Genomic DNA, 25647 nt, shown 5'->3' on the forward strand with positions numbered 1-25647 from the left:
GTGATTCGTTCGGCTACTGAGTCAACAATTTAGAGTTCAAATTTGATGAAGTCAATAGACTGAGTGTTTTTGAGTCACTGCTCAAGAAACCTTTCAGCTGAATCCTCATGTCACATACCCAAGTACGTACCCATTTCACAAAGAAAAAAGGCTGCATTATACCCCAATAAAGAAACATTGGAAAATATAAGAATACTACTAATTTTTTAAAAAGAAAAAACGGGAATAGTACAAGAATAAAGTTGTATTCTTCTAGATTAAAAAAAAATTGAATTTACTCAATTAGCTGAATTTTTCTTTAGAATAAATGCACTGTAATATCCAAGCATCAATTCTCTTCCGCTTTTCCGAGGTCGAGTCGTGGGGGCAGCAGCCTAAGCAGACAGGCCCAGACTTTCCTTTCCCCAGCCACATCGTTCAGCTCCTCCTGGGGAATCCCTAGGTGTGCCCAAGCCAGTTGGGAGACAGTCTCTACAGCGTGTACTCAGTCGCCCTCGGTTCTTCCTCCGAGTGGGACATGCCCGGAACACCTCGCCGGTGAGGCATTCTGACAAGATGCCCGAGCCACCTCATCTCAGGTTATGAGAATCATTATATATTGTTTGAGGGGAAATGGCATTATGTTACCAGAATATAGTTGTACTTTTTTCTAGGTGGAAAAATCAGAATATTATGAAAATAAGAGTATTTTTGAAGAACAAAAGAGGTAATACTACAAGAATAAAGTTGCATTTTTCTAGCAATAACAGAATTTTACAAGGGTATTGTTACATTGCAAGAATACATTAAAACGTCAATTATGGGAATGAAGTCATATATTCTGAGGAAAAAAAGCGTATGAGAATAAAAGTGTAATTTTGAACATGGATTTTTTTTTTTTTTTTTTACAAAATAGTCATTGCTTTTAGGCTAAAAGAAGTCATATGAGAAAAATACTGTATTTTTTTTCTATTTTTTTCTGGAAAGAAAATACTGTATTTTTTCTACATTAAAGAAATCCGAATTTTCAGATTATTTATTTATTTAATTACTTTTGAACAACAGACTAAATATTACAAGAAAACAATTATAATAACTATGATAATAATATAATAATAATAATAAATTAATCAATCATTTTTGAGCATGGAAAGTTCTGGTCTTGTTTGACCTAAGAATAACGACGAGGCAACATCAAGCATTTGGTGGCCGAGCCCAAATGAAGGCACCCACCAATCCATTTCCTCTCTTCCCTGTGATGGTGCGACTCCACGTGAACTTTGTGAGTGAGTAACATCCTGGAAGGCGCCGTTGACCTTTTGTGAGAAAGGGCCAAGTGGGAGTCACACCATGACGGCTCCATTTCCAGTAAAGCAGCCTGGTTTTCCCCCCCGGTATGCCCCCCCCCCCGCGCTTCCCACATGATCGTCTGTCTTACCTTCAGTTCAGGATCCCGCACCAAAGGGCTCGTCGCCACCAGGTGGAGGTGAGTGCTGCCTCGTGATTGGTCGAGAGGGCTTCAAAGTGTGCGGAGCCCCCCTCGTAATCTTTTCCACTCAAAAGCATTTGTAGCAGCAGCTGAGTGGGAGAAGCAAAAGGAAACGCTCAAGCGGTCAGCGTGTGCGGCTGGACGTCACTGCGGATTTCTGCAGGTATGTCGTCACATTGTTATTGTTTTTTTGGCTTATGAAGAAACACAGGAAGTGGCTTATTTGATATGTCTCAACCTCATGTGCGCAGTTTGGTGCGCGTGTACATAATTGTTCCACTTTTAGGCAAGAGCAGTTTCTTACAAAAGGCAAATCCTTAGTCTGTTACAGAGATAAACAATTTGGAAATGACAAGATGAACCCCAACATTTATATTTATGCTGCTTTCCTTATAAAATGAACCATGACACTGAAAAGAACCACCTCTAGTCACGAGGAGGGCTGCAACTAACCATTATTTTGATAATCAATTAATCTGTCAAAATTTTGTTATTAATCAATTATTCAATTTTATTTATTTTAAATTTCCATGCCTTTATTGAAAAACATGGTGTTATTTTAATTTCTAAGCACAAAAAATATCCAAATATACATTGATGTTGGTTCAGTTACTAGTTTGGTCCATAACAATGGAAAAAAAGACAAGTTAATGATTGTTTTTCAAAATAAAAGAGAATGTTTGTAAATGTCTTATTTGGATTGAACACAAAGATAATCACTCTGCTTTCACGCAGGACTACAGAATTTGGAGAATGTTTACTGTGGAGAGTCTGAAATCTGAGGATTTGGACAAGGTCTATAAACGATTATCAAAATAGTTGGTGAGAGTGGATACAGTTGACAGTCATTAGTTGTGGATTGTTGCACCTTTCCGTCCCAATTGAATTAAGCGTGTGGAATCTGTTAAACAAAAGACAATCTGGTAGCATAACGTAAGCATTCAAGCACAAATGTCTCTACATTTCATTCTTGTTCTATTTGGACAAAGCAAAGAGCATGTGTATCGACATTTTCCCTCTCCTGACCTTGTCCTGCTTTTCCTTATCTATCAATACCCGAAAAGACAAATATTGACTCATTTAAACGAGAGGTTTATTTAAAATTGTAATAACTGTTGTCACCAGCAACGTACCAGAGCAGGACAGAGTTTTAGGTATGGTGCTGTATCAACTGAAAATATTCTGTATTAAACAGTCAACCACCATTTATTGACGGGGGCGGGGGGTCCAGTCTAGCTCCACCCACAGTAGCTGAAAATCTGCTATATAGAGAGACCTGATATAATTTGTTTATAGCTTTCCCTCCAGTATACATTAAAACGTATTGCAACACACTATTCTAATGCAATGTAAATGCATTTGACCAAACAAATTTCAAGCAAATAATGTATGTAATTACATCAATTTGCCTTTAAGAGGCGGGGCCTGGTGGAGGTGGCACATAAGTATCTTGGTGTGAGCTGTGGCCGACAGCAGCTACTGTGTGTGTGCGTGCGAGCATTTGTGCATACTTAATGTGCCTTACTGTTTTCCCAGCATTGAATAAAAAAAGAAAAAAAGGTCGAGGTTCCACTTGATAGACTTCAACTATCCTAACTAATTCGAACTGATCACTAATTGCAGATGAAAGCTAATACAGTAGTTGTTGGGTTTGCATTCACACTTGTGTTGCTGTACTTATTTCTCTATTATATTAACGTTAGTTTATGAAAAAGTGGTTGATATGAAAATTAAGTTTTTTTTTACGACATTTTGAACATTACGAAAACAGTTTGTGTTTTAAAGAATAAAGATGTAAAATTACAATACCAAAGTTGTACATTATTTTTATCTCAGTTAGGAAAATGACTATTCTGATCATCAAACTTTCTGAGGAAAAAGGTGTGATATTAAGAGAATAAAGTTATAATTTTCGAGACTGAAAACTCAGAATATTGCATGAATAGTTATACATTTTTGAGAAAAATATATTAAGGGAATAAAAATGTTTTTTTTATCAATTTAAAAAATGTATATGAGAATAAAGTCACTTTCTGAGGGGCAAAAAGGCATATAGCAGAATAAAGTTGTTTTGCTTCTGAAATGAATAGAAACCAGTCAGGAAATATATGACTTGACCCTGGTAAGACATGTTTGCTTATCAGCGTCCAACTCATTTCCTTCCACCCCTAAACAAGTGTTGAAAGCCAGCGCCACTTGAGCTGACAACGCTGATGGCCTGTGCGTTTGAGGGTCATCGCCAAGGAACTGTCCGTCGTCTCTTCCAGGGGCAAAAATAGTGACATCGCCCAACGCTTCTCCAAGTATGACTTTCCGCCTGTCCGTTGTGCGCCATTGAAATAATTTCTGTGTACTTCCATTATCACTTGATCAGCCCTGACTAGTTCCTCAAGTTGCACTCAACTGACGTTCCCTGACCTAAAAACTCTCGTAGATTCCATCTGTAAACATTTGTAGCCTACTTCCACATACTTTTGTTTAGAAGAGGCAACCGACACAAAAATTCAGATGCCTGAAAATTCAACTTAAGGAAAAATTCAACCCGAAAATATTTTTTTGCAAGAATACGTTGTGTGTGCCAGCACTAGTCAAAACACGGTATTTGGATTAATATTATGTTTGTGGAATAAGAATTAAAGAGAATCATTCATCGATCTCAGGGAGCCGCCATGTTGGACAAGGGACCCTCTGCTGGCGACCAAAACTAACGTCACAACTAGGCTTTACGCGATCAGCATTTTTGGGGTCGATCAGAGTTTGAAAAAAAACGATAATCGATCACTAATTCAATCAAGCTGCAGCAATATATCTATTTAGACAACATGTATATTTACTTTACAGCCGACATCGACCATGGTGAAAAAGCATGAGAAAAAAATTATAATTGAACCCCCAACAAATTCTTCAAAGTGGAAGTCAACGCAAACATTTTTTTTTCTCAAGAATATGTTCTATGCAATCGTGGGCTTTCTGTTGAAACAGGGCATTCTAATAAATATTGCATTTGTGGAATAAGTGTTAATCCACTCGTTTTTATCCATGTCTGGGAGCGGCCATTTTGTCTTCTGTCGAATGAAAATGACATCACAACTGCTCACAACGACCAGATTTTGCTGCTTAACTTAAATTCCACAAACGCAAAATTAATCAGAATGCCGTGCTTCAACTAGTGGGCCTGATGGGAACATATTCTTGAAAAAAATATGCTTGGGTTGACTTCCGCTTTAATAAAAAAAAAAAAAAATGCGTGAAAATCGGCAGTCATTTGCTAAAACTATTGCTATCTTGGTTCAGCAGTTGTTGCTCAGGTAACAACCAATCATGACTCAGCTTCAGAAAACAGGTGAGCTGTGAGCCCTGAGCAACTGTGATGTCCTTTTCAGTCGACAGGAAGTGCCAAAATGGCCACCTCCTGAGATGGCTAAAAACGGGTGGACTTTGCTGCTTAACTCCACTCCACAAACGCAATATTTATCAGAATGCCTTGTTTCAACTAGTGGGCCTGCATACAACATATTCATGAAAAAAAAAAATATTTGTGTTGACTTCCATTTTAACAAGATTATTTCTGAGTAGCAATAGCTCCCCAACCCTTTGGTTTCGTCTTCATCTCTGATTGGTTGACAAGTTTCAGTTCACAATATCCACCAATGGTAAATTGGGCCGAAATTCTGAGAGGTCGACATGTCATGTCATGACGTTTGTAACCGCCTCACATGCCCTTAAAACTCGATTTAAACATCTCTAATGGAACATTGAGAAGAGCAGTAGACTACATCATGTATGTTCATCAATCGTTTTTCTGTGAATGTATTGCTTCTGGAGGTTATTGGAAGCGTTTAAAGTGCTCGTTCCATGTTATTTTATTTATTTATTTTTTTAAATAAAATTCCACATGGATGTCATGTTGCTATAAAAATTTGTGAAGCACTTGCAATAGATAACCGTGGCATCAAACGCCCACCTGTGCAAGTTTCACAAAAAACAAAGGCTGACTGGCAATACGCATTGAGTTTCCTTTCTGTCACGACGTGTACTGACCACCGACTTGCTTGCCAGGTACCAGATGGCAGCAGAGGAGCGCGATGCAGACAAGATGAACATGGTGGGTGAACATCTGCCACTTAAGAATTCAAGTTTAGCTGTTGTCTGACAAAAGGTTCAAAGAGATACGAGAGGATGGCAACTGTTGAAATCTATTTGATATGAACGCATGTTGAGGTAGAGTTTTGTTTGCCACCACTGGGCTTTGGAGCACCCCCCCACCACACACCGCCCCCCCCCCCCCCCCCCTCCTCATTTCCTGGACTTATTTTCCCTCTTTGCCCTTACTGACCACCTCTGTTTCTGATTTTCTCATCCTCCCCCGCCCCCTCACGTCCCTCCCTCACTCCCGGTTTCCTTCCTTCCTTCCCTCCCTCTGGCTCTTTCTGTGTGCTTCTCTTGTGGGGCGTAGGGGTTGGGATAGGTACGGATCACTTCTCCTAGCTCTCACATCTGGAGTGCCTTGTGGCATTTCTCGCCGGCCGGCCGACGCTCGATCGCACCAGCGGACCACCGGTTCTCCAGCCCCTCTCAGGTTTTGATTTATTCTTTGGCTTAAAGTCTTTTTTTTTTTTTTTTTTCCCTCTTTCTCATTCCTACTTTCCAACCGCATCCAGCACACCCTTGTCTGAATTGCTCTTTGTCTTTTTCTGCAGAGTTGTTTCCTGTTTCTGCTGTCTTTTTCGCTCCCCATACCCTCCCCCTCTGACAAAGTTGCTTGCTCTTAAGTTGTGTTTCAAAGGTCTCGAGCCTCCCTCGGTCTGTCTTCATGGGCTTCATTGTCAAAACTCTCCACGCAAGTAAAAGGCAGTTTGTATCGCTCATTGTGTGTCTAAGAAATGGTGAGTCATCACATCTGGAGTCTTGATGTGGTTCCGGAGTCCATGTCAGGGGAGATGTGTACCCCAAGTTTTGTCAATCTATAGCGTTTGTCATGTCTTCATTGATGATAACTTTTATATTTCTTGTGTTCAGACAAAGAAAGGGAAGTTCACTTACCTTCGCTGACAGTTTCACTTTCAGAAACTGTTAGCCAGGTCACAGAACGTCTCTTTGCCCCAACATATTTGGATGACTACAAGAAATTAAAAACTCAAACTTTTGTCAGAGCATTGACACTTCTGGGTTCATTTGTTCACAGTTCGAAAGGTTTTAGGTTTGAGGGTAGAGATTCTTGTGCTCATTGTTGAGTGTGTTGAACCAGTCAGTGACGGGCTTTACTTACATTATGTGTCTCATAAATAATATTCCTCTACGCAGGTGGCAGAATCTTCTCAGTCATCCCTACGCAGTGGCAACCTGAGTATTTTAAAGAAACACTGGGAGCAGAATCAGCAGCAACCGCCCAGCAGCTCTGCCGTCCGAGGAAGTCGGCCCAGTCAACCAACAGGTGGTGAGTCGAGACCCACGTCGCGGATCCAGAAACCACCGGACACCCGCGAGCTCCTGCAGGAAGACCGAAGCACAGAGTTGGCAGGGCACGGCCATCAGGGGCAGACAATTATGGAGGACAAGGCCAGCAGAGTCGCAGAGGAACAGGAAGAAGCGCTCGCGGAGGTGCCTGATTCAGAAAGACTGAGCGTTCCCCTCAACGACCTGAAGATGATTTTCGAGAAGGGGGAGGCGGACCAGGTGAGTCGTCTCCACAAGGTTTGGGAACACCGAATTGCTTTGTGTTACGGTTCGATCCAGCTGCTCTGATTTCAAAACAAGTCAACAACTTTGCCTTTAGTTCCGTCTGCCCAAAGAACAGGCTGATGATCGGTCACGCTTTGAGTCAATACGTTTGCTTGTTGCCAAAGAGCCTCGGAGGCGTCACGCTCCTCGTCACATGGTGCGCTCTCCCCTCGCTATCCTTCCCTCAGCTGACGGCTTCTCACTTCATGCTCCAAAAGGGGGGCTAGTACTTGAAAGTGGAGCATGACAGTGGACGCGTTGAGCCGGCAGTCACGCGTGTCTCGCAAAATGTAAAGTTGGAGTCGTTCGTGAAGACAACAGACCGTGAAGAAGTGATTAGAGAAGCTTTTAGGTGGAAAGTATTCATTTGGGGGCAGAGACCGAGCCCTCCCTCAAATAGAGGAACTGGGAGTAATTGACAGCACCCCCGCCTGAAAATTGTTTGCGATTGCCTCTATTAACAGTTCAAACCATACATAAAGCATACAATGATCGATAAAGCAGTTTAAATTCATTTCAAACTCATCGTACAACAATAATATCAGTTAAAGTTAAATTACAGATGATTTGATTTAAAAAAAAAATGGCCCTTATATGTGACGAAGACCCTCATAACCTCTTCCACTAACAACCCGGGCTAAACTTAGCTCCTCCCCCATCGATTAAGTTTGTCTTGTAGTTGAGATGCACCTATTGTCATTGACACATCAAATAAAGAGGCCCACATATCACACCGGGTAAGTCAATTACTGAGTAATTTGAGACAAGATCAACATTATTTCAGTATACAGTCATATATTATTTTTTTTAATATTTCTGCAGTTGGACTCTTTCACAGCTTTTTAAAAATCGTTCATGTCTAATTTTATATTGCAGATATTTCGCTTAGTTACTGAATTTTATGGAGATCAGTTTTCCACCCAGACTTATGTTACAGACTTACATCGCAAGAAGTACGAGCCAAGGAGGAAAGGGTGCGTAAAAAGGGAGAATGTTTGACGTGTGGTGTCATTTCACACTTTGGAAGAAAAGAAGATAATATGCAATGCGTCTACTGCAAAGCAGAACTGGTTTGCGCAACTGCACATCTACCATAAAGTAATAGTTAGTATACAGTAGCCCCGACGGCCTGACCTAAGCCTAAACTAACAACAGCGAACTACACTCTCATTCGCTAAAGTAAGCCAAGAAAAGATAAGACAACCTTTATCAGTCCCGCAATGGAGGCATTTGAATCAGCAACAATAGTAGAGACAGGAAGTAAAACAATTATCGCATGCAAGAGAAGCCACTCGTACCAGAAGCACATTACACAAAACAGAAACTGAAATTATTGTCCACACTTAAAACTGTCCAACATGTTAGTTGTATGCTCTAAGGAAAATGTCACCCACCAGGTCAGGCCTACTGTACATATTTCTTGTGATATTTTCATTTGGCGGTGTGCTGTCAGTTTTCATATTTAAAATATGTGGCCTGGCTCAATAAAGTTAGCGAAAGACTGACCTACGGTGATCCCTAGTTATTGTGGCAGTTACGTTCTAAACCACCTGCGACAGTTGAGGATTTGCCTTATAAAGAGACCACAATAAAAATAAAAAAAAAACCTTTAAATCCCCCTCCCACACACTGTAGTCCCATTGAAACTTTTATAAACACCCTTTTTAAACACATTGTAAACATATTTTAAGAAAATGATGTTTAAAAGCATAATCTGCGATAAAGCAGGACCAAGATATAGCGGGGGAATACTGTAATCTGTAATGCTAGCACAAGTAGGCATTTCTTGACAATTACAATCATAAGAAAAGAATAAACAGGCAATTAGAAAGAGTCCAGGGCCCGCTTGGTCACATGGCCACGCATAATGAATGCTCATCATTAATGCGGTCGCTCCTTATTATGTCAACAAAGGGTAAGAGCAGTTGAAAGCATTCAAGCTCCGGCGTGTGTGTCTTTAAGCCATCACGTGTCATCATAAAGGATGTGACGCTAGCTGCACAGTTCTTGACAGATGATGAGCGCAATTAGCGACTGGCGAGCAGTCGAGCGCACCCGCAAGGACGGGCCGTTTCCATTCTAGAAAGTGAGTATGCACTCATGTTTCATCAACATTGAGTAAAAACCGAAACCTCATTATGATCACGCTGTCTTGGAATGAGAATTATCGCATGATTTGCTAGGGAAAAAAAAAAAAACGTTTTCCGTTTTAAAGTGAGCACAAGTTGAAATCATCTTGATAGAAAGCTTGGAGCGAGCCTCCCAAGCAAAGATACGCCACGCTTCGGAATGTTTGCCTGTCCACTCGTGACCTTTTTTTTTTTTTCTTCTTTTATCTTTGGATCAGGAATGTCTTTGTATTGAGTTCACCACAGCGGCGGCCTGCTTAGACACGACCGGCAGTCGTCAGCCATACTTCAACTTGATGTCAGATCAAAACATGACAGGGAAAAAAAAAAAAAAATTCTAATATGCTGCAGACTTCTACTATCATTTCTTCCTTACCGTTGTCTTGAAAACTTTAAAGCAACAGTATGTAACTTTTGCTTGATGACTATGATGAGTCACGTTTGTATAGTGACGACCAGCAAACGGCTAGTTAGGTCAGACTTGAACTAATGAACCGTAATGAAAGCGTGCTGGTGGCAATTTCTATTAGTTTATAAGGTATTGTTGCATTACATTCATTTTAAGACGTGGGGCGCGTGTACTTTTTTGACTATAGATTATATATTTTTATTTTCTCCTGTGCACAGTGGGGATTATCATGAATAATTTATGAGAGGGCGCACATGGAATGAGGGCGAAGGTGAAAGTTGCCATGAAAAACTGGCACAAACGCGTGCAAAACAGTCTTAAGGGTATGACAGGTCTTGCACATGTGTGTACTTAAGCGCAACCAGTCATGCAAGGTCATGGCCCACCACTTCCACGCATGTCAGCGGACGGAAAGGCACTGAACTCAAGTACTAGGAAATAATAAAGGTTGGAATTTACTTCATTTGAAGATGTACATATGTAGCACATGATTCAAATGTGGTCAACTGACAGAATGTTCAAGGAGAAGGGGGGGGGAATCACATCAGTTCACAATTTGAATTGTGGGTATTAATTAAATAGATGAGGTAGAAAGCACCATTTTTTTCCAGTGATATGTCAAGTGATTTTGTGTGGACATGGGCCAACATAAAAGTGTCAACAGTTGCCCCAAATCACGTTTTGTACTGTATAGGGACAGGGCATGACCGTGAATAGCTAAAATATACAAAGAACTGAAACCCATATATATATATATATATAAAATAAAAGTTCAGAAGTCCAGCTTTTATTTCTTGGTATTTACATCTAGATGTGTTAATCAGGACAGAGCACCTTTTGTTTGAAGCCACCCAATTTTAAAGAGAGAAAAAGTATTGGAATGGACATTATTGAATTAGCTTAAAGACAATAATGTTTAATAATTGGTGGCATAACCCTTACTTGCATCAAGCCTCGACCCGAGACTGTTGTATTCTTCAAGTGAAATGATTTTCCAGGCCTTTACTTTCAGTTCTTGTTTGTTTCTGAGGTTTCTCCCTTCAGTCTTGGAAGAGGTGAAATACACGCTCTATTGGGTTAAGGGCCGGTGATTGACTTGGCCAGTCTAAGACCTTCCACTTCCCCCGCTGAGTTTACCTTTGTTGTGTTGGCAGTGTGTTTTGGGTCTTGTTGCATGATGAAGCTTCTCCCGATTAGCTTGGATGCATTTTTTCTGTGAATTGCCAGACAAATTGGTTTTGTAGACTTCAGAATTCATTTTGCTGATCACGAGTCCATCAACGAAGACTAGCGAGTCTGTTCCAGAAGAAGCCATGCATTATGTTTTGGATCATAAAAGATCCTTTCTTTCTCCTTATTTTGGCCTTTCCTTCCCTTTGGTAGACGTTAATCTTGGTCTCTTCAGTACATAAAACTTTGTTCCAAAATGGTTGCTATTTTCGATAGATTATTATTTTACTTGTTACGGATCTTATTTTCGGGTTGTTGTTTTAGGTTATTGTATATTTGATTAGTGAATAAATACTAACTTTTGGAATCAATGAATAATCATTTATTAACCGTGATTTGAATATTCATCAAAAATAATTAGTTATTTTTTTTCCATAATCACTCAGGTCTAATTACCAAGGATTGTGCCTAACCTGGTACTTGACTGAAATCAAACTGAACTGTAAATGATAACATCATCAATGATAACATTTTAGTAGTAGACTTCTGTTTGAGGTATTGATCTGATCAAACAAAAAGAGTGCAAAATATTCCCTTGTAATAACAGCTGAAACTTTAAACCAAGGCATGGCAAACTTGTTTTCATCGCGAGCAATATCGGCAAAACCCCACAAATGTAAATTCTAGGGACAGATTTAATGATATTCAAAATAAAACAACAACAGCCTAAGTCCTTTTTCAGAAAGCGTAACAGCAAGAATTTGTCTTCTTTCTAGCATATGACAGATGGAGGGAAGAGCAACAGTACCTATTTGGATGTTTCTTCACAGCTTTCAAATGTTTCTGTCACCAACTGCTGATGATACCCCTGGCCGATGTTCGATGTCTGTTGCTCAGCACACCTGTGCCCAGTTGATCAATTCTCGGTTGTTTTAACCATTGGTTAACCCCTAATCGCCGGTTGAATTCTTAACTCACCGTTAGCTAAGCGACTTAAATATGCGTTGTTCAAAACATGGTTAGTCACGTTGTTGTTGGTTAATGGCACCGTTATGGCAAGTTAACTGTGTAGTTAACGTCAGTGGTGAGCACCAGATCATCCCACACTTCCTTGCGGAAAAAAAAATGCATAACCAAACGATCGGGAGCACTCCTTGGAAAAAAAGAAGCCAGGAATTGTTCGTCTGATGACTAGCTAAGGGTTTCTTTAGGCAATCAATCTAAAGGGCAACGCCTGAGCAACTAGAAACACCCCATCAGTCACAACACGTTTCAATAATTTTGTCTACCTGAAAAGTGGGCGGGTTAAAACAAAAGGTGCTCTGTCCTGAGTTGTTCAACACATCTCGATGAAAATACCATTAAATAAAATCTGGAATTCAGATTTTTTTGTCTCATATTTATCTTTTAATATGAAACCCAAACATCTTCATTATAAAACAACAACAAAGGAATTGACCTTGATTGATGTGTTGTCATGGCTGCAGTACTTGTGGCGCTTTTTTCATTTTCTGGCAATAAAACTTAAATGGAAGTCATAATTCCAGAGCGGTTTGAAAGTCCATAGTTGGAAATCAGTGAACTCACTTTGTAGAATAAATATCGTTTGATGCTATTTGTTGCTATGGGGGAAAAAAAAATACTTTTAAAGCCTGAAAATAGACATGTGGTAATATTAAATTGGCAGATACACGTTGGCACTGTTAGAGCGCACCACTTGGATTTATGTAGTACACAAGCGCAGCCTTGTAAAAGTTTCTTTATTGCATAGTTGTCTGATTATGAAATGCTGGAGCTGCATGAAAGGACACGTATGGTCAATTGGATGCGAGTGTGGAAGGGGCTTGCACAACGGCGCCCACTGTGCGTCTTTGTAAGAGCGATGATGTCATGCTGTGTGCTCATGACATCAGCTGATCTCCAACCTCATCAAAGCGCACCTCGTCAATCACGTGTGCGCACCCCCCAAAAAGCAAACACACAGACGCTTGAAACTGAAACATCACCTCGACCACCACTTTTGGTTAACCCTTTAATCCAGCCATCTCCCTCCAATGCTTATCTAAATACGCCCCTCCCCCTTCGAGTCCCTCACCCCCTCCCGTTCTTCCTGCCCCACACGACTACACCCTGTCGGCCCATTGTCAGTCCTGGAAAGAAACGCCGCCCTTTTGCCACCGGATGACACGTGAAACGCAATGGCCAAGGAGTCCTTCTAAACTACCACAAGTACTCGCCTACATTTACGACGCAAATTCTAATATTTGTTCCATAGAAATGTTATCAATACAGTATAGACCTTTTACAGTTGATTCTGTTAATCTGGTTTGCATTTCCCTTGGCTGCACTGCTTCCAATTATGTGGATGTTACATTGTTTTTTTTTTTGTCCAATCAGATTTGAGGATGCCATGCCCATTTAATCCACCCGCGGTCTACCCACTCAGTGGTTCTTGTCAATGTAATTTAAGATATACTGGAGACATAGCTGTTACTTTAACCAATCACATTTCAAATAGAGTAGCTGGCCAACAATAACATTTCCATCCTTTCATTGGTTGAGTAGAGTAAAATTCGACTAGCAAAACATGTCTGTTGCGATCTGCGGAACATTAATGCATTTGATAGAAAGTATCTCAATCTTCAACTGGGAGTGGCACTAGACAGCTTGAAGCCTATTTTTGAAAGATTGTTCACTGTTTGACAAAGTGCTGCTGGTTAAGTGAGTTGACTTCACTGCCACCGTACGGCACTCGTATCTCAAAAATTTCCTCGCAAGTCAAAGCAAAGAATTGTCCGAATGACGGCTCGTATCTCGAAAAACTTTGGTAACTTGTATCTCAAGGCGCCACTGCACCCATTGAGACCCAGCAAGCTTTTCAGAAGCCTGATAACGATACAGATCATTTGAAACAGGTGTGTTGCAGCAGGGAGAGATGTTAAGGTGCCCTTGAAGACCGGACTTTGTGACCCCCTGATCTAAACGCATAACTGCCATAAGTAGTTGACGTAGCCTACTTGTTTGTGGGTTTTCAAATACCCCAAAAAATGGCACACTACCTTACAGTGCAGATGTTCAAAAGTAAAGGCAGGTAAAGGGCAAGACTAGTCAATTCCTGTAAACAGTTCGAGTCCAAGTCGAGTCTTTCAAATGTTTCAGCCAAGCAAGTCACAAGTCCTAAAACTGGTGACTGAAATCGGACTTGAGTCATCCAACTCGAGTCCCTGAGCTCCCATAGTAGCTTGGCTGTGATTGTTGAAGCAAGTTCCTTGCTCCCGTTTCACATCATGAAAGCCTCATCCAGACTTTCTTGATTAAGCCCCTTCAGACCCACTCCTCCCCTTTTGATCCATCCGGCATGAACACACAGCCCCCCCCCCCCCCCCCCCCCGCTGCACCTGCTCCCTGTCCCCATTGCCTCCGCCTTCTCCCGAAGCCTCCCTGGGGGCTCCGCTCAAACCCTCATCCCTTCTGTGTCATGAGCCAGTCTGCGCCTGGACCCGCCAGAGCCAACCACCACATTGCCTGAACCGGCTTCTTCATCCGTCTCAGTCATTGTTTCCCTTCACAAGAGGTAGCTACTTGTGTGCTTTTGATTGCCGTTTGCTCTCCATGATCTCTTCCAAGTTTTTCTGCTTTGTTGTTGTTGTAATGAAAGTTGCCTCTCGAAAGTTGCCTTCGTCGGGGGGAAGTTCGAGTGGCTCTTTGTGGTCAAACATTGTCGCCTGCGCAGAGTAAAATGTTTTTCTTCTTGGTTTTTGTTTTTGGAAGTCTTAATGTGAGGCCAGGGTGTTGTCTTAATTTGGTCGTGTGTGTGTGACTGTGAGAGACTGTGTGTCATTCTGCATGGAAGCTTTAATGGCATCAAGATTAGCAGCAGATTCTTTGTCTGGCCCGTTGAGCCACCCTCCTGAGAGCCCGCGTGCCTGTTTACATCGGGCTGGCCACATGTTTGCACCCCCTCCTCGTGTGTCTGGGATACACCCCGCAACATCTGTTGATCCCTCCTCTAAGCACCACCCTCCCACTCCCTCGGCCTGTGGAACATAATCTGCCCATGGGGATTGATTCATTACCATGGAGGCGGTTTGGGAGTGACGTGGGGCTGCTTTAGCTGACAATTTTGGTCTCTGCTTGTCCCATACTTTTGCCAGACTTTGGACTCACTACAATAGAATTATTGAATTCCTTCAATTATACATTTGACCCCCCCCCCCCCGAAAAAAAAAAAAAATCTGCCAATTTTTTACATTCTGACAGTCCACACTTCTTCACCAATTCAATCAAACCTTTCTAAATTCTAAATATTCACCTTATTCAGGGCATCCAAATATCTCACTTTTCCAACAAATCCCACATTTTCTATGACAAAAACTGCCTCATTGAAATAAATGGAATTTAGCTTGTACTTCCATATTTCATAATTTCTTCAACTTCCTTCAAACAGCTTCAACTTGAAACTGTTCAGCTCATTACATATTCCCACAAAAAAACCTAAGCTGTGAAACGCACAAGTTGTCAGCCATTTTGGTTTGGAACTGCTTTTTTTCAGATATTTTTTTTTGCTCAATTCCAGGAGGGCTGGGCAAGTAATGGAAATTTAATTATGATTTTGATTTTGGCGAACATCATAACCAAACTCAAAAAACATGTGAATCATGATTGGTCGTTAAATGAGCCCTGAGCAACTGTCATGTCATTTTCAGTTGACAGCCAGTAGCAAAATGGCCGCCCCCTCAGATAAATAAACACAGGTGGATTTAGCATTTTTCATATTCCTCAAATGCAATATGGATCAGTGTTTAGGCTAGTGGTGGTCAGTATTATTGTAAAATTAAACAATATATATATAAATATATTGCCCTTGAGCATGTTGATGTGAGGCAAAAACAAGCCAGAGCTCGTGGAGCGTTCCACGACACCGTGATCAAGTGAGGGCAAAGGCCTGTGCTTCCTCTTCAAGCTCCTGGAACAAATGCAGCACTACTGAAAAGTCTGATCTTGTTTCTGTTCTCTGCTTTTCTTTGTGAACTACTACCTGCTCATGCCTGCGTTCGTTTGTGTGAAACAACAACACGCGAGCAGCAATGGGACAAGTATGCAGCTACTAAATGAGTCAAGCCAGTAAAGACAAAATGTATCTTTTTTTTTAACTTCTTCATTGTTGCAGGCTGACTTACTCTGTAATGTGTGAGATGAGTGATGAGTGAATACAATTCTGCTTTGGATAGGCTATGTTGTTCAATCTGTGGTTATCCATAAACACCAAGAGTTGGCATGAACCCACCTTCTTGGCTCTTTGCTCACCACGCATACCACCACCCGCACTATTAATTTCAGCGGTTTTATCAACTTTTTCTTTCCAATAGTTGGCACTACTTTTGGTCGATCAATTTCACTTTTCTGCCCCATACAACAGGTTCACTCTACAACAAAATACAAAAACTACCCTCATTCATTCCAATATCGTTGAAAAAGTTAGTGCGGGAAACACCGTTTTTTTTAATGTTTTATGAAACTTTTATTTACCATGCGGTAGGATGTCATGTATTCTGTAAATGTGAAACTATAGCACATTGTACAGTTTGTATTTGCTTTGTTTGACTCTGTTGTCTCCATACAGGTTGTTGGCATTGCAAATTAGAATCTGTTGTAAATTGCCTTAACTGGATTATTAAAGTTTAAATGAAAAGAATAAATAAAAATAGACATGTCAAAGTCCAGTGGGTTTTCAAATACAGAGACGTGTGCATTGTTTTGTCTTCTGCTGATCAGACGGGTTGTCTGTCGGGCTTTCTGAGCTCATTAAGGGGATTAAATGGTGGGGAGATGAACGCGCACACACACACTAGACAGTGGCCTTGCATTCGGATTCCACTGATGGACATTAACTGTGCATGTTGACGCAATAGTGTGTGCCATGCAGGACACACTACCAGGCAGTTTTTTTCTCTCTGGCTTGTGTTTAATTGCCTCCTATTTTGTTTTCCTGTTGTTTTCTTTTCAGGTGTCTCGAGAGCAGTTAAGCAGAGGAAACGGTGTTAATACAGACAACATGGAGCAGCTTCTGGGGGGTATGTGCTCTGTGCTTAAACATAACTACCTGAATGCCAAATATAACCCTTATGTCTATATTACACACAACATGGTTGCATCAGAGCGGTAACATCGATTCTGCTTTTATATAGAACACAGCAGTGTGTGATATTGCCATAACTGCACATGCTTTCAAGGGCTGCAATTAACAATTACTTTGATAATTGGGTGGATTTTTTTTTAAATGTCTATCCCTATATTTAAAAACAGGATATTATATCAACTTGAGAGTGCAGAAAATGCACATAGATTGATGATGATTCAGTTACTGGCTTGGTCTGTAATCCATCAGAATATTGGTAAACATTTTGATCATTACTTTAAATCAGATGTTTTGCAAATTGTGTTTTTATTTTGAGAAACCTGAGAATATTTACTGTTGAGGGATTGAAATTCCAAGGACTTGGACAATGTTAAGTTCAGCAAGGTCCCCAAACAATTAATCACGCTAAAAATAGTTGTCCATTCATTTGACAGTCGATTAATTGTTGCACCTCTAGCGCGTTCACATAACGACAGAGCATACAGCGGTCATGCGCCACGTAAAACTGTTGATCACAATAGAGTTGAGGAGTGAGTAAGTTGTTAAAGTTCAGTTTTTGCTCTGATTCTACCTCTGAAGGTGGAATATTGCGGGCTCAGGTATGCGCATGACCTTACTCAGAACAGTGACAGGAAAAGGTGGAAAATGGCTGCTTTTACAAGCAGTATAAAAGGAGCGTTTGACACAACCCCCGAAGTGGGAAAATTGCTGTTCATTCAGTGTTGTTGGCTGTTCATAAACTACTTAGACACAACATAGTTGCTATTGACAGATGTTATTTACATATGAACGTAAAATAAGTGGTCCTAAAATTGAACCCTGTGGACCCCCGTTTCTAATTTTGTATGGTGAGTACATACTACATACCTTTCAAGTTGTACACTTTTGGCATAATCTGTACAGGTGGAAACACCTTTTCTTAACATGTATGTTGTACATCGCGAATCTGTACGGCCAATGTCAAGTTTATCAGTGTTATCGGTTCCTGTTTTTGTCGCCTAACCGTAGTTGGGAGACGCAGGGGAGAGCTTTCTCCAAACGGTGCGGCCGTTGCGCGTCGTCAAAAAGGTCGAGCCCAGTAGCCAAGAAACACACATCAGAGGGAGACGAGGGTCTTCCGCGCTCTTCCTCACGCATGCGCACAACACACCCACACTCCGGAACATCGTATTTACTTTTTTTCTGTTTTTTTTTTTTAAAAGCTGATTTACGATCCCGTGACAGTAGCCGTTCAAAAATAATGTGTAACATTATACACAGATATGTATCATCATCACAGAAAGCAATACTTTAAAAAGACAATGCCGGCATTCATAGGTAGTATAAAAGGGACGTCTGATACTATTTCTGAAAGTGGGAAACTACCTGGTTGACAAAATCCCCATAATTCTGCGGGTTAACATTTTGACCACTAAACAAGGAACTGGAATAAGCAGCAGAAGCTTTTCCTCTCACCTTTAATGCATTATCTTGTGTTTGCATCAGACGGAAGTCTCGCAGAGTCGACTCCTCTCCGTGACAGGATGGCCCTCTACCAGGCAGCCATCTCCAAACAGGATGCCACACCGGTCAATGTGAGTACTCTACATCTGCCCAAAGATCCATTAAGTAAAAAATAAATAAAAATACACTAATGTTAGTTATTTATCACTCTCAGACTGATCTGCAAGAAACATTTGGTGGCAAACAGAAGGAGAATGTCCCGCCCTTCTCCCTGGACATGGTGAGCTCAGCCTTAACTGGGTTACGATGACGACTTTTGGATCATTAACATATGACAGACAACTCTTTTTCTCTTATTACAGACTTCAGATTCGGAGTCGCCAAACAACAGAAAAAGTTTCAATGCTGAGAACAACGGTAATGTAGTCCTGCATTTAGAAAATTGTTGGCTCCGCTGTGTTACTTAAAGAAAAAAAAAAAGTTAAACAGAATTATCTTGAATTAATTTAATGAAAATGGCCTGGACAAAATGGTGGAACCTCTTCTCTAGACTGAATGTTTCAGTTTTGTTTACATATGTCCGATAGCATTCATATCAGGACTCTTCAGAATAGACTGAAATGTTGTTCTAAGCAATTTCTTGTGTTCTATTAGCTGTGTGTAGGAGTTTTTATCCTGCAATTGCGACCAGGTTTTCTTACACAGTCATCACTAAAACATTGTCAAGTTTGAGTTGCATCAGTTTCAAGTTATTTCTGTGATGATTGTTGGTTTTTCATTCAATAACAAAAGACTACCAACAATTTTGCCTGTGCCGTGTGTACAAAGAAAAGAAAAAGTTGTAGCTACATACTGTGAAAGAAACAGCAGGCTCAGTTATTTATGGGGCCGCTTTGCTTATCTGGCACAGGGCGTCTTGAACCTGTGCGGCCATCGAGGCATTCTGGAGCCAAATGTGCTGCTTAATGTCAGAAAGCTTTTTTGAAGTTAGAGGTCATGGCTCTTCCAATAATAGAATAAAGACACACTGCTGATTAAAAAAAAACAAGAGTGGATAAGAATAACCAATGTTTTGTACTATTCCGAAGAGTCCTGATATACCGTAAATACTAAGAGACAACTGTGAAAGAAGCGAAACATTCAGTCTTGAAAAGGCACACTTCAAATCTAAGAAGGTCATAGAACTTTGCCAGTGGGCCAAAATATCTGCCCAAAAGGCAAAAGAAGACATTTTAAAATTCTGATTATTCAGAGTCACAGAAATTGACTGCAGTGATTCTCTGAAAAGATAAAATAAAATTTTAAGGTTAGGGGTGTTCCGATCAGGGTTTTATGCTGCCGATTCCAATCTTGCATGATTGAGATCAGACGATAGATTACGATACGGATCGTGTGGATTAGTACATTTTTTAAATTTGAGAGCTTCTTTCTAACAATTGTTACTAATTGATGAATCAGATTTAAAAAAAAAAAAATCAAAATTCCCAATTCCAAATTTCTATCACTTTATTATGCAAAAATAGACATTATTTTAGATTGGCAGTGGAGAAAATGCACATATATGATTTAGTCACTGGTTTGGGCTTTAGAATGCAGTGTTAAAGAAAGGGAAGGGATACTGCATACAGGCTGGTCTCTAGTTGGTTGCAGGTCGTAAAGTACGAGCTGCGAGGGATCGGGTTTTGTCATCGGCACTGAAAAGCATCGATAGACATGCCGATGACCTACTTTTACAAGGAAACGGCCAATCATGATCTGTGACAGATCGATTGGAGCACTACTAATTAAGGGTACCATTTTTGTTCAGGCCTTTTTTTATTATTTTTCCAGATACTTTTGTTGAACCACAAAAATAAAACACTGCCAAATTGTTATCGATTCATGTTCACTGGCCCTTCTGGCCTTTTTCATTAGTTCTTTTTTAAAGCTGCTGCTGTTGGACCACAAAAATAAAACATTGCCTAATTTTCATTTAATTTTCATTTTATTATTTTAGCCAGTTTACATTGTGAAGCTTCGGTGTGAATTTATATGAATCATGAACTAATAGTGGGAATCTTAGAGAGAAACCTACACTAAGCAATTTCACAGAATTCTATGTTTGGCTTGTATGAGTGTTCTGATTCTTACTCAAATTAATTCTGAAAAGGTCTATAGAACAGCTGCCCAATAGCACCAACCAGTGTTCAAATTGCCTAAATGTTGATTTGCTGTCACAGGTCCTGGTGCTGGCCATGCCGCTTCCTGTTCTCCTGCCAAGACTCCAAGGGTGAGTCTTACACACCTAAATACACATCTACACACTCCACTCACACTCACGTCTATATAATTTGATATCCTGAGCAGAATTTCCGTCTGCCCGTTCGGGATGTGTGCGTATCCTGTCAGAAGACGGTGTATCCTCTGGAGAGGCTTGTGGCCAATCAGCAAATCTTCCACAGCGCTTGCTTCCGCTGCTGCCACTGCAACACCAAACTCAGGTGATCACTGTGAATACCAACCACAATATTAAAAAAAAAAAATACAATTATACACATCACTGACAATAACTAAAGCTCTACTTGCACATCTCGATTGGATCTCATTTTGAGATGATGTATGCTACCTGTTTAGTGGTGTAACGAAAACAAATTTGAATTGGAAAATTGGTTTTGGTTTAACCAATCCGCATGGAAATGTTACATTTTAAAATGCATCATCCTTGAATCGTATTGGGCCCTATATATCGGGATATATCATCTTTCATGAGATGCACACCAGGTATAAATCAGGCTGATGTTGCCTATGATTTGTTGTCTTTTTAAAAATTGAATTAAGTTGAACAGATAAGGTTTTGGAGAGCTTCTTCATGTTAAATGTGAATAAACATGACAAAAGCTACAGCCGTACCACATCAAATCGAATTGTAATCCCACTAAATCGAACTGAATTCAAGCGTTCCACTTGAGAATGTATTGTTCTTGAATCGTATCGTACCCCATGTATTGAGATAAAGTAACGAATCGCCTTTTATTGGACAGCTGGACCCCCTTCCCTCCACTCAGTACTTGATATACTTCGTATTAGTCTCATCTCGTCCACACTTTATGTAGTTTTTCTCAACAGTACGAAGAAGTACAAAGGCCAACTGAGGAGAAAGAAAAACTGCGAAACATCTGTCTTCTCGTGTTGTTTTTTATTTTCATCCGTTTGTTTTTTTCTGTGGAACCTCCTCTCAGCTATCGCTGAAAATGCACCCATTTAAGGGTTTTTGTGATCCCGTTGTAATGGTCGTAGGATGTCACCAGATGGTGCCAAAGGAAAGTAGCAATTTTTACCAAGGAAGTACCATTAGTTTTACATCTCGATTAAGAGACTTAAATCAGTGTATGTTTGGGAGGAGCTAACTTTAACCTGGGCTGTAAGCTTGAGAGTCTTGGCTGTAAGTGTACATTTTTGCTCCGGTGCATGTTGTGGAAAACAAATCATCTATCAGTCATTTATCTTTAAGTGTAATGTAAGAGGAGTTTGAAATGACATTGCAGTGTTTTGATATTGCAGTTTGCAGGATGTTTATGGTTTGAACCAGTTCTTGAACTTTTTACACCAAGTACCAACTAAAAAAAAAAAAAAAAAGAAAAGACTTAAATTACCACGATAACCACAACTTTAAACTTGCTTGTGAACGTCACATGACCAAACCCAGAAAACACGTGAGCCGAGATTGGTCGTTACCTGAGCCCTGAGCAACAGTGATGTCATTTTTAGTCGACAGCAAGTGGCAAAATGGCTGCCCCCTGTGATGGATAAAAATACAATATCAATCAGAATGCTACGGTTAGAGTAGTGGGGGCAAATAGAACATCCATCCATCCATCATCGATACCGCTTCTCCTCACAAGGGTCGTGGGGCATGCTGGAGCCTATCGGAGCTGTCTTCAGGCAGTAGGCGGGGGACACCCTGAACCGGTTGCCAGCCAATCGCAGGGAACACAAAGACAAAAATCCGCACTCACAATCACACCTCGGGGCAATTTAGAGAGTCCAATCAACTTACCATGCATGTTTTTGGCATCGTGGGAGGAAACCGGAGTACCCGGAGAAAACCCACGCAGGGACGGGGAGAACATGCAAACTCCACACAGGGAGGCCGGAGCCGGGATCGAACCCCACGACCTCTGAACTGTGATGCGGACGTGCTAACCAGTCGACCACCGTGCAGCCCCCAAATAGAACATATTATTGCAAAGAAAATCTTTGACTTGATTTACCTTTAATTTAAGCCACTCTTAACATTTACAGTTTGGATATTTGAGTAATTCAGTCATGTACCAATAGAGGGCGCCCATGCACCACATTATCAACATGGGCCATTTGTATTTTATTTTATTTATATATCTTTTTTTTGTGGGGGGCGCAATTCATCGCACGTTTTTCGCTGCTTCGCTTGAGCCCATTCAAGCAGGTTTATTGTATTTCTTTCCAGTGAGGCTGTAATACTCTTTTTGGGTTAAAAGCATCACGTTGTGCTCTTTTGCCCTCTCTCAGTTTGGTCAACTATGCCTCCCTGCACAACAACGTGTATTGCAAGCCGCACTTCTGCCAGCTCTTCAAGGCCAAGGGTAATTACGACGAGGGCTTCGGCCACCGGCCCCACAAGGAGTTGTGGGAGAGCAAAGGCGAGGCGGGGGAGACGACCACACTGCTGACACCGACGACTTTACCGCTGCTCGCCAAGAGCCCCTCTTCCCTCGGCTCTGAGCTGACGAGCCCCAGCGTGGAGGACTCCCCGATCGCCAAGGTCAACGTCCTGACTGCCACCATGGAGGCCCTGGGACAAGGAAGCCCGGGGAAGAGTGACAAGCCGGCGGAGACACGCAGGCTGAAAATATCCTGGCCGCCGCAACCGGAGAGCGACGACAGCCACTGCGGAGCCGGGATGACCGCCGACTCAACCGGCAAGTCCATCCGAGCCAAGTGGCCCCCGGAGGACAACGACTGCTCCTACTCGCCGCCCGAACAAGCCCGTGGAGCTTCCAGCCTGAGAAGGAGCTCCTCCTTGAAGGAGCGTTGCATGCCCTTCATGCTGGCGGGCCAAGCTGCCGTCGCAAGCAGGGAGCCGCAGCCCGGTGTGCCGTCGCCGGACTACCACACGCCCACAGAGGACAGCAATGTCAACAGGAGCTTTGGAGAGGAGGGTGAAGACGTGCTGGAGAAGGGGGGCCAAGCTGCGGTGAAGGGAAAAGATGGGCCAAAGCGTCAGCTCACCCATGCGGTCAGTGCAGTGGGTCCGGCTCACCCCAAGAAGCAAATGGAGGACAAAGAAGAAAAGGTGAAACCCGAGAAGTCTGCTCAGGAGGAAGAGGTGGCGGCCAGTCGCTCGCCGCAGGATGTGGGCTTCTGGGAGGGCGAGGAAGCCGACGATAAGCCGGAGCTGGAGATGCTGACCGTGGAGGAAATGATCAAGCGGAATCGCTACTACGACGAAGAGGATGATGATTTCTGAGTCGGGCCGATGTCCAGTTACTTCCTCGTCCACTTGCCAAGTTGCCGCAAGGTTCAGGTTGAACACGACCAAATTCTTGAACTGTGCCTCTTTTCTACATTCAAAGCCATTCCAATGTTTTTTTCCTCTGACCTTTTTTCCTCTGACCTTTTTTAAGTGAAATGTATTTAAACTTTGTCCCAGTTAAATATTATTAGACATAAAGTCCCAAAGACTCAAATATATTTGACCCTCCGTCTTCTATTTTGAATTTGAATATGTTTTGCCACTGCAGTTCACAATTTCTTCATTCAAAATTATGAGAGCGAAAACATATATAAACCAAAATAAACCAAACCCTTCACTTTGTCTAAACTTGATTTATAAAAAAAAACACTTCCTATTTGGTATGTTCATCTTGGAAGATTTTAACCAAGACTGGATAATCTGGTTCTGAAGTACTGTTTCTAAAGCCATGACTTGCTATTTAAATAAATTGTGTACAAAATATGAGTTGTTATTCCTCTGTGAAAGTTGATAAATGGTGACAAGTACTTTTAAGGTGGCGCTATTTAGACATTACGCCAAACTCGCTTTTCCACACATCAAAAGTGATTTTCCCCCAAGCACAAACGTAAATTAGGGCAATCATCCATGCTAACATCCAATGAGCCACTACACATTTACAAGAAATCATGTTTGTCTTTATTTAGCACAATTTTAAAACCGCTTGTATAAGATTCCACTCCCATTCAGAAAATCATATCAAATGAAACATTTCTGGAAGAGCAATACAAGTATTACAAGAAATAATTGCACATGCTCCCAATGAGTCGGCTACCCATCCATTTTAGCGTACATCGAGGCAAGGACCTATTGACAGGGTTCACCGGTGAGTAAACGGCACAACACAACTGAACCACATTTAGTTCAACCTGCAGGAAAAAATGTGCTGCATAACATATTAGCAAGACTCCGATTTATGAATAACATTTGGGACAAGCCCAATCGAAATCCACTTTTCCAGGAAGATTCTCCATCAAGAATGCACCGAATTCTTATAGCAAAGACTTGCTTGAAAAGGTTAGCTGCCTGACAAATTTGGCTCAGACTTAAAACCACTTCTGTGGAACTGACTGATGCTTGGAACAGTATTTCACTTTGGTCACAATCACGTAAAGAGCATGCCAATGTGTGCAACATGTTCCAACATCCAGCAAGCTCCGGCGAGAGGACCACAAACAAGCCTGCGTTCCATCACTGGGAGGCGCCCTCTACCAAGCACATGGCCCAAGGTTGTTAAAGCAGGGTGGTTTGAGCGCCTCAGAGAACACATTTGTTTTGATTGGGCAAAGAGTCAAATGAAAGAAAGCAGAGCGAGGGTGTCTGACCTTTGCGGTGACAACTGACAGAACACGATTTACAAGCCGGTGTCGGAGTCAAGGTTGCCTGATGAGGCGCTGTGACGGTGATAACGACATTTACAAGCCAGCCTAAGTCTTAGATAAGATGACTTTGGAGTGACGAGCACAGTGCGGGCATGGGTCTCATCCGCCGATGGCATGCAGGTCCACTGACCTCGCAGCTGCTCGGCATACCCATGATGGGGTGGAGGTCCCCGGAAGCGCCGCCGGCTCTCAGGGTTGGGGGAGTTTTTGGATGGAGAGAGAGAAGTTGGTCGACGGAATCACTAACGGTGATAGA

The 25647-nt window shown here is 41.6% G+C and overlaps 3 protein-coding genes across 8 annotated transcripts in view; 1 reads left to right on the forward strand and 2 right to left on the reverse strand.

Moving 5' to 3' along the window:
* Positions 1 to 18619, reverse strand: part of mical1 (microtubule associated monooxygenase, calponin and LIM domain containing 1) — a 48131-nt gene extending 29512 nt beyond the window's left edge. For both annotated transcript variants that reach the window (XM_086032533.1, XM_086032515.1), the window contains exons 1-4: positions 18492 to 18619; positions 6738 to 6958; positions 6512 to 6587; positions 1418 to 1557 (exon numbers count right to left, since the gene is read on the reverse strand). The gene's annotated coding sequence lies outside the window, so the exon portion shown is untranslated. The remainder of the gene's footprint in view (positions 1 to 1417; positions 1558 to 6511; positions 6588 to 6737; positions 6959 to 18491) is intronic.
* Positions 1527 to 24453, forward strand: lima1a (LIM domain and actin binding 1a). Of its 2 annotated transcripts, XM_086032544.1 has the most exons (11): positions 1527 to 1631; positions 3646 to 3771; positions 5528 to 5573; positions 6773 to 7144; positions 16905 to 16971; positions 18522 to 18610; positions 18694 to 18759; positions 18842 to 18896; positions 20699 to 20748; positions 20826 to 20959; positions 23007 to 24453. In XM_086032544.1, the coding sequence occupies exons 3-11, from the start codon at positions 5535 to 5537 to the stop codon at positions 23962 to 23964; spliced, it is 1830 nt and encodes a 609-aa protein (XP_085888670.1). In that variant the 5' UTR covers positions 1527 to 1631; positions 3646 to 3771; positions 5528 to 5534; the 3' UTR covers positions 23965 to 24453. The 2 variants fall into 2 exon arrangements, with proteins under 2 accessions (XP_085888670.1, XP_085888675.1); XM_086032549.1 differs by lacking the exons at positions 1527 to 1631; positions 3646 to 3771; positions 5528 to 5573 and adding an exon at positions 5901 to 6047.
* Positions 20513 to 25647, reverse strand: part of LOC147153589 (uncharacterized) — a 69436-nt gene continuing 64301 nt past the window's right edge. For 2 of the 4 annotated variants that reach the window (XR_015087067.1, XM_086032602.1), the window contains 2 exons: positions 22194 to 22255; positions 20513 to 20966 (listed from right to left, as the gene is read on the reverse strand). Coding sequence is in view for 2 of the 4 variants with exons in the window: in XM_086032602.1 (XP_085888728.1) it covers positions 20964 to 20966; positions 22194 to 22255 (65 nt within the window). In the remaining 2 variants the exon portion in view is untranslated. The remainder of the gene's footprint in view (positions 20967 to 22193; positions 22256 to 25647) is intronic. The other 2 variants (XM_086032622.1, XM_086032588.1) reach the window with 1 other exon arrangement.

Source organism: Filicampus tigris, chromosome 1 (genome assembly GCF_054856515.1).
Source record: "Filicampus tigris isolate MCC_2025a chromosome 1, RoL_Ftig_1.0, whole genome shotgun sequence".
Taxonomy (NCBI): domain Eukaryota; kingdom Metazoa; phylum Chordata; class Actinopteri; order Syngnathiformes; family Syngnathidae; genus Filicampus; species Filicampus tigris.